A 9,744-nucleotide genomic window follows, 5' to 3' on the forward strand; every position below is an offset into this window, starting at 1 on the left:
CCACCGTTGTGGTACTTACATATATTAAAAAACCGGCCAAGTGCGAGTCGGACTCGCGCACCGAGGGTTCCGTACATTACATAATTTTAACAATGTATGTTTTATGCGAAACGTGAGTGAAAGGTAAATTGCGGTTTACGATTTATGACGTATTAAAAAAAACTACTTACCAGATCTCGTTCAAACCAATTTTCGGTGGAAGTTTGCATGGTAATTCAAACATTCTGGAGTTCGGGATATGGACACATTTTTTGTGAACTTGATATTATTTTGGTAGAAGCAGACATTATCTATTTAGGTACTAGCTTCTGATACTTTAAGTATTATGCATTCCAGCAGTGTATTCCCATTTTTGTCCCTGCCGGGCGCAGATGGGAATAAGGGCATTCGTATAAATCATTCCCATCTGCCATACATGGGGCGGGGACAAACGGGAATACACCATTCCAGCCCATGAAGATTTGTATGAATCGAATGTCGAGATAAAGCAGCATTTCCGCTCTACAAACCGTTTATGCGCAATCGCAGCATGCAAACATTCATGTATCCTCTCCTATTGAGCGACCTTGTCGATTCAGTGTTCCGCATGAAAGCAACCGCACAATCGAGGGATAGGTTGTCATCGCCGGTGGAACTGACACGTAATAAACATTATATGACATGCGATTTTGTGGTTCAGGTTCAAGGGTACAGTCGTCCGCAATTATCTCATCTGACGAAGACACGCCCTTACTGCTCTAGCGATAAGGACGAATAAGAAAATTTTCTCGCTCAGTTGCCGAATAGGGATGTTGACAATTTTTTAAAACTGTTTTCCTTTTATAGATAGACACGTAATTATTGTAAGAAAAATTATTCAAGTGTTTAAATTTCGCGCAAAAACGCTCCAAGCTGTCACGTCTTGATGACGTAACGATGTGATAAACAAACTGCTGTCAGTGCCAGAGGACTACCGTTTGACAACTTGTCTGTGCGTGTTTCTCACACCGCGTTTGCGTTTGCAGTCACGTGATGCTGGGAATACTTTAGTTTTTTTTGATTAATTTATTACGCATATTTACACTTACAAAATATGATTTTCATCATTCTAATATTCCCTGCTATGGTAAAAACATAACATCCCACATTGTATATACCTAGGGATTTATTCGTCCAGCGTAAGGTTTCTTTTCCACCAGAGCTATTACGTAGGATTAACGTAGTGCAGTTTGGCTCTATTAGAAAAGCCTAAAGCACACTGTTGAGGGGGAAATGTTCTAGTGTTTATCCAGAATAAAATAAAACCAGCACGTTTAGGTGGTTGATCTCAGGTCAACAGCTTTATTTTCAGTTTTCACATAGGTAGATGTAGGCATTTGTTTCGCCGCCTTAGGTGGTGTCAAATTGATTTAACAGTTATCTCGAATTACCCTTAATAAACTAAAAATAACAATTCAAATAAAACAACTGTTATTAACTTACTCAATATAATTAAAGCTACAAATATAGCTATAAAGTAATATGTAAAATCCACAATATTTATCGTAAATACATACAAATTAAACTTCGCCACTTCACGATAAAGTTAAAATTTTGCAGGTCATGGAAAGTAATAAGGTAATGCAAATGCATTTTATATCTGGATTGGTAGTTAGATTATTACAGTATTGTAATAAGTATGTCTAGCTTTGAATGGACAGTGACTAGACAACGCAACGCTGTAGGTTTGGTTGCTTATTTTATTATCGTCAAAAATGTATATACTTAGTAAGAAAAAATGTGTCTTCGAGTTTGACTGCTGAAGATGGCACTGTACGGCGCCATGTTTTTTGGTAACTGAAAATATCAACACCAATTTTTGGCAACCAGTTACCGCATAATCTTCGGAGCTGTACAGGGCCATCTACATTGGCTGTCAAATTTGAAGCACGAAGTTGTCATCGTCTTTACACATCTGGTACAGAGGTTGCAGGGAGTAACAAATCCACGCCTTTTTTAGGAGACCGGTATAGAGTGAGGCAAATAAAATGTGCATCGCATCGACAAGCCTTAGGATTAGGTCTCTTTCCTCTGAGTTGTTATGACATCAATATTACAACACATCACTTAAATATCAGATGGAGCGTACACGGCGATTCTCGGTAACTGAGTTCTAGAGCAGCATTTCCCAAACTATTATGGGTCGCGAGTGAATATTATATGCATTTATATATGCCAAATGGTGAAATTGTTCAGGCGGGTCGCAGCCCAGTAAACTTTAGGAACTCCTGTTCTAGAAGGTGGTCGTTAAAGTATAAAACGCGCTTATGTGTGTTTGGTTACCTCGCGGTCTTATTATACACTTGTGTGTGTGTGTTAGTGTAAATCTTTTGGCATGTGTTGGCAGTTGGCACTATTTCTTAGATCCGCCAAAGCCAGAGAAGCCCATGATCTGGGCGAGCTCGGACTGCGCGGGGGTCTCCTCCTCTGGCTCGTCACCCTCCTGTAATTAAAAATCTCTAATTGAATTATCTATTCAACTTGTTTCCAAAAATGGCGTGCTAATAGATGGTAGATATGATAGAAAACTTTAGCTTCTCAAGTGGAGATACAGGGATCAGTAATCACAAGGCCTATAGTCACGGAAGCAGCACATTGCTATAGATATTGAGTCCTGAGATCGCAACGCCTCGGCATGTCCCGTATCATATGATATGAATATGACCATTGGCAGTTAATAATGACTTCACATTCTAAAATTTAACCCAATGTAGACCCAGAGAGAAATCCAGCCGATGAATTGGCGATTAGGAGAAAACCTTAAAATCTCATACTTCGTCACATACAGATACCTCGCGTTCATTTGAATGAATATGATTTATTACTGAAGGTAAAGCCATCATAGTGAGGTTTATCCAAATTGCCAAAAAAAAAATCAACAATACTCATAATATTGTCTAAGATACATTTGGAACAATGTCCCAATAAGGGATAAGGCCAAAGAATGAAAAGGAGTGCTTACCAACCTGCAGCTTGCGCTCATTGTCGCGGTGGCGCTCACGGCGCAGCTCCTGGCCGAGCGCCTCAGCTTTCCAGTAAGTCCAGTTCGCATTCTTCCTCTCGTCTAGTTTGTTGTGTGCATACAGTTCTACACGGCAAGTTAAATAAAGCTTGTATTAAGAGGTTATCTACCTGCAGCTTGCGCTTCTTATCGCGGCGGCGCTCGCGGCGCAGCTCCTTGACGCGCGCCTCCTCCTCGGCCGCCTCGCGCAGCCGGCTGTCCAGTTCGTACTCCCGGATCCTCTCTTCTAGTTTGCGTTTGTTGCTTGCGAATCTTGCTTTCACCTGAAATGTTTGCAGTGATAAAAAGCTATTGAGATTGATGGTGATTTGACTTATTTTGGCTTTTGGCATTAGATAATGTACATTGTACACTAATGGTAGTGTACAATGTACATTATCTAATGATTTACTTTGCAGCCATGTTGTGACAACAAGAGTACTAGATTCCAATGTGAGGAATTTAATGCTAAAAAATAGAACATTATAGTAAATTATAAAGGTGGTAAGTGAGAAGACATGCCAGAGTTACAAAAAGGATATATTGTCAACCTATCGTTGTACATGAAGTATCTGGAAAATGGTGAGTGGTTTGGGGTACATTACAAATTACCTGATCCAGTGAGCTCCTCTCAATCTTCATGGACATGCCAAGATTCCGCTGATGCTTCTTGCCATTGATGTGGTCCAGGAAGTTGATGGAGTCCTTTACCACACAGTCACAGACATTACAGTAGTAGCCGCCTGACTGGGAGGTGGGGGTGTTCTTGTTGATGACAACACTTTTGCCCAATTTAGAGTCCAAGTCTACTTTGTATTCACGCTGCTTGAGTAGCTCTCTTTTTACTGGAGGTGCTGAAGATTAGAAAATTATAAATAAATACCCTGGTGTATAGTTTCTCTTCAACCTTGAAAAGCGCATTATGGTTGGCATGGTGGATGGAGGATGGGGTAGTGGACATCCACCAACCCGCTGGGTAGACACTATAAAGAATGTCTGCCAGGGATCTACACAGACGCTTATTATCAGGAAGGTGGAAAATCGTGCAGAATGGAGAGCTTTGGTGCACAAAATAACGCCCTCATGTGGTCGCGACTCTCAGCCATGAGGAACCGAGGAAGAAGAAGAGATAGTTTTTCTTTTCATTGTCTTGTTTCTAACAACTCTGTCACGCTTCTATTTTTGTCTTTTATCAAATAAATAAAAAAAGTTGAGTGCTATTGCATGTCTTTCTAGCTGTAGATTATAATTCTCTTGAGAAAAATTTAAAACTAATTTTCACCCCATGCAAAGCGCTCCACTCCATCACATTCTTTGGGGACAAAAATCAAGACAATGCAAAGAATTTTGACCCGTATATGATTTTATTGAGGTGTGCAATAGGTAATACATTTTTTTCTTTGTCATAAAAAAATAAGGGATATTTTCCTGCTAACTTCTGTGTAAACAAGGAGATCAGATCTTATTGCAGATTATACCATTCTAGCACAGTCACAAACTGCTATTTAAGACAATTCAAACAAGCTGAACTCAACACTGTTTGATATAGAATTTCTTTGGACACCTTCTGGTTCCATATTATGAGTGGTAAACATTAAACTTACATACCTATTAAGCTTATAGCTCGAAATACTATTATTTATTTAATACTACATGTGTGGTTGCTACCAAGACTACATTAAAAACTGTAATAGAATACTACATCTGTAAGTTGAATAAAAGCTTGAAAAAAGAAACAAAGTAACGATATGATTTACTAAAGACCTAGATTCCTAGAATGTGAAGCAGCTGGGTGAATACTGGATAATGTGCCTTTTATTAGTCAGCCATATACATTTTCAGGTCTACAGTGTTTCTAAACACAATCAATACCAGTGTTTAGTTCAGTTCAGGTCTTGGTTCTCATGGCATCTGTCCATTGGGACAGTTTTGCCAGCATCAAGGTTGTGGGAGCAGAATATCAGTATCAGAACTTGATCTAGTCCGTGTATATGCTAGATCGGTTGAAATACCATAAGTGTCAGTACCTTTCTTTTTAGAACGCTCCTCTTCCTCTAACTCCGCTTTCAACCTTTCTGAAGCGATCTTCTCGAATTCATCTTTGTCCCACTTTCTACGGTGGTCGTCAGGTCGCATACTCATCTTGAAGCTCTGTTTGGAGTAAACCACCACGGATTATAAATGGAAGTATAGGAGCAATGATAAATAAAATATCACAACAAAACGATATATTGGTTGACGAGCACCCCCGACAGCTCAATTCAACTGCACCACAGATAAGATAAATAAGAGCATTGTGACGTTTGTTTGACGTTAGTGTGTTGCCAGTAGTAAACTTTAATTACCCCTAAAATTAAATGGACGAACGATGCATAGATTAGTATATGTTATTACTGTAATAGATAAGAAACTCTCGGACATTTCACGTTCACGTCTCTACTAGTGCTGCCCCTAGCGGTCCTGCTCTCAACTAATGAGACTGTATATGCAGTAAACACGCACACATGTACACACACACACACACACACACGTACTTATGGGTTCTTTACCTACATGTAACAACTTTAATATTGGAAACTGATTTATGTAGTAATCTTTGTCGTACCAATTTCTATTTGCTTAGAAAACTACATAAATCAGTTTTTCAGAATAAATAAATGAAAACTTATGTTGAATCAAGTACAATATATTATTTATAAGTACCTACTTATTTACATACGTTCCATTCCAAGTAACTAAGACACATGCAAATACAGCGACGCTTTAAGCGCACTTCCGTGAAAATAACTTAACAGCAAGTATGTAACAATTTATTTCCTGACTATGTTTTAAACAATAATTAGAGGCAACCTAATTCATTTCTTCTTCTTGATCCCAAAATAACTTGGAAAGCTTCAATAGTTTGATCCAACTTTTTTTGATTTAATTTAGATCCATTTTTGTCGCATATTTCATAGTTTTGAGAACATTCAAGCTTTTTATCCACAATTTGTGGTGCGGTGATCTGGGTGTTACAGCGCATTAGATTAGGTAGATTTTCCTTTTTTAGGTTCACTGAAATTGCCATTGACAACATCGAAAACTTATCGAAGAAAAGCACGATACCTGCCGTGTCGCAACTTTATTCTGAAAGCTTTTTAATACCTGAAAATATATTAACAGTTAAGATGTTATCAAAAGTATAAAAAGGTTATTTTACAGCGAAACAGGACAAGTGTTGAGCATGCATTTTAAGGGTGTGCTATTGTCACATTTAATGTTAGGTAACAAGAAATCAGTGAATCGGGATATTATTCATGTAAAATGTCGACAAAGGTAACGTATTGTGGTTGGATTTTATCAGTAGATGTATGTCTTTCTAATTTTGGCAGGTTGTAGTTGATTTATCAGATTAAGACCTAGGCACGGAAAATAGTATCTTAATTATGATAATCAGAGCAACGTGTATGACGGGCCTTACGGGCACTAAGAATGGTGCTAGTTCAACGGCTGTTATTTGAAATGTTACAATGTTCCATGTTCCATCGCCAACATTTCTTAAATATGCTTTACCCGAAGCCTCTATCAAAGCTTTTGATAAAGATGAAATAATAAATAAATGTTCAGGAGGTATATATATATTATAAACTCGAAAATTTACTTACCTTGCCCTTATACCGATGTACATACAAGAAGGTACACAGATTCGGCGCGGCCCGGCCGGCATTGCTTTTCATCTTGCCTGCGTTGGTTTGGTTGAATGAGTAAGAGCACAACTCAACACAACTTACAAGGTTGGTTGTGATATAAAGAAACGCTGTTTGTTAATATCTTAACATAAATCTGACCAAAAATATGTTTAAACGGAATTTATATTAAAAAACAACTTAGAAATAATTTCAAAATTTCCCGTCAAACCAAACGTCATTTGGTTTTTTTATTCGTCTAAATACGTCAGTCTGTCATTGTACGGTGTTTGCACTACATATTAAAAAAACTACTTTTACGTTTCAAATTTATTTTGTTTCCTAGTTCATTTGCAACGTAAGGTTGTAACACTATCAAAACATTTTTTATTAAAATATATTCTTCTAGATTTAATTAAATACGATTAAGTTACCTGCTTAAATATTTGTTTTGGTATATTTTGTTTTCTACTATCTACACACAAGAATGATATCTAGCCACACTCAGCCCTCCTTATGCTAAAGGCGGTATCTCAAAAACGAATGAACTGGAAATGGAACGTTATGATTCAAATTTAAGGTACTTATTTGCATGCAATCTTCAATTGAGATACCGCTTTTTAGCTCAGCAGGGCACCACGGCTGAGGAATATATGTCCAGCATAACCCAGAGATGGCATTATTATCAGCATTACATTACTCCTCTTCAGAGATACTATACCATGGAACGATGGGCCGAATCCGAATATCGAAATTTATAGCTGGTCAAGCAAATCTTGTCAGTAGAAAAGGTGGCAAATTTTAACAATGTAGGCGTGAAGCGATATCATCCCATAGAGAATTTGAATTTCGCGCCTTTTTCTACTGAAAAGATTTGCTGGATCAACTATATTTATCTGCATCTCATTCGCTCTTAAAGGTCTTACAGACGGGCGTACCGGACCGCGACCTTGGTCCGGTCCGAGGCCTATTCGATCGTGTGTGAGGTCGTCCGCCGTATGTCAATTAAAGACGCAGCTCTAAATGAGAGCGAGAAACAGATATTTTGACCGAAGTCCGGATCAAGGTCGCGAACCGGTACGCCCGTCTGGTCTACCTTCTACGCGCCTTCAGAAATAAAAATCTGGAACTATAACAAGATACTAAGTATGTACTATAGCTGGTCAAGCAAATCTTGTCAGTACAAAAAGGCGGCAAATTTAAAAAATGTATATTTGAATTTTGGGCCTTTTTCTACTGACAAGATTTGCTTGACCTACATATATGTACCTACTATAACAAGATTTTTAGGCAGCCTGAATACATCCGTCTCATCCGACAGACTCATCGTACCTGGGTTCTCGAGATAGAGTCCGCTGATAGACAGACGGATGAACGGACAACGTATGCTTACAGGTTCGGGTACGGATACGAAACTTTAAAAACTAAAAAGATTCTTAATATTGTCTTCGGTTACCGCGATAGTTACTCATGAAATAAAACTGAAAACGGATTATATCGCGTATATTGAATTTATAATACATCCCGACGACCGGTTTCGAGTTTGTTGCCGGTCCCATATTGGGATACCCTCCTACAATTTAGGAGGGAATAAAATCTTCTCGGGTCCGTGGTGTAGGGTTGGAGCCGGCGTAGTATTTTATCGCGTATATATATCTTTACTTGAAAATAATTGTAGTGTATAACTAGCCTTATGAACCGATTTGGCATGTACAACCAGCCTTAAAGTTTGTAGTCTATGATTGTTCATTATTTTAGTATGTGGGTATTTTTGCACTTTGTAATTTTTCCTCAGTCACCCGTTGACCACGAACGCTGTAAATAGTTCGAAACGTCGGGATGTATTATAAATTCAATATACGCGATATAATCCGTTTTCATAGTTTTATTTCATAAAAAGATTCTTATTTACCTAATAGATCACTTGCTGCATTTAGATTAAGAATAATATACTTATTATGGAAATTGATGGAGGCAAGTTCTCACAGAATTACTACTACAGTCTACAGCGCATTTAGATGACTTCGTTATACGGCCAGGCTATCGATTGCTGCCTCCACTGACTAGAAATAAGCCATTTTACTTTAAGCTAGGTAAAAACTATTAGCTTTGTCGTCGAGGTTTCTTTGAAGAAGAATTGCGGTGCAGCGCATTTTCCATTATCATTTATTGTTGAAGTTGAATATACTGTTTGTTTGGGATTTTTGCTTACGTAACTATACTTATTTATTTATTAGGTACCATTATTTTGCGGTATTAAAATCAATCTTAAAATAGTTAAATAATATTTACCTACCTCTCGTGTTAGTATTGATACTCGAGCAAACGAAAGATTTCAAAATTGAACCACGAGCGTAGCGAGTGGTTCGAAAAATGGAATCCTGAGCGTTGGCAGGGTTTCAAGGCACGAGGGTTAAACAAATTTGCCATCGAGTGAAACACAAAAAATTTCACCACACCAGCACAAGGAAAATACTAACTGTAAAATATCTAACAAAACCAAAGCAAATCGATTCAAAATGAATGTTATTAAATATTTATCATTCTTCATAATCTAAAAGTCAATTCTACCAGCAAACGTAAGAAAACAACTCAAAATGTGCATTTGATTACTTTGCTTCACATGTGAATAAAATGCAACTTTCTTATTAGTTTTTGAACAATCAAGAGAGTCTTTACCAGCTGGTGTGGTGAAAATGTATAGTAGGTAGGTAGTTTATTTAATTGCATATAAATAGCTTTACAAGTCATATAGGCGGAATAACACTAATAACGAAAGGTGAATCAGCAACAGCGTAACTATTTAACCGTGACCCTATTACTAAGACTCCGCTGTCTGTCTGTCCGTCTGTCACTAGGCTGTATCTCATGAACCGTGATAGCTAGACAGTTGAAATTTTCAGATGTATTTCTGTTGCCGCTCTAACAACAAATACTAAAAACAGAATAAAATAAACATTTAAGTGGGGCTCCCATACAACAAACGTGATTTTTTTGCATTTTACTTGTATCGCTCTACTTTAAATATAGTTGGTTAAACCAAATTTGCAGTAAATAAGA

The 9,744-nt window shown here is 37.7% G+C and overlaps 1 protein-coding gene across 1 annotated transcript; it reads right to left on the reverse strand.

Annotated features, from left to right (window-relative positions):
- Positions 1-1,449: 1,449 nt before the first annotated feature.
- On the reverse strand, positions 1,450-5,267 carry LOC134743200 (zinc finger matrin-type protein 2). The gene is made up of 4 exons (XM_063676580.1): positions 5,047-5,267; positions 3,632-3,873; positions 3,151-3,303; positions 1,450-2,461 (listed from the first exon to the last, which is right to left on the reverse strand). The coding sequence occupies exons 1-4, from the start codon at positions 5,159-5,161 to the stop codon at positions 2,372-2,374; spliced, it is 600 nt and encodes a 199-aa protein (XP_063532650.1). The 5' UTR covers positions 5,162-5,267; the 3' UTR covers positions 1,450-2,371.
- Positions 5,268-9,744: the final 4,477 nt, after the last annotated feature.

This window comes from Cydia strobilella, chromosome 7 (genome assembly GCF_947568885.1).
Source record: "Cydia strobilella chromosome 7, ilCydStro3.1, whole genome shotgun sequence".
Lineage (NCBI taxonomy): Eukaryota > Metazoa > Arthropoda > Insecta > Lepidoptera > Tortricidae > Cydia > Cydia strobilella.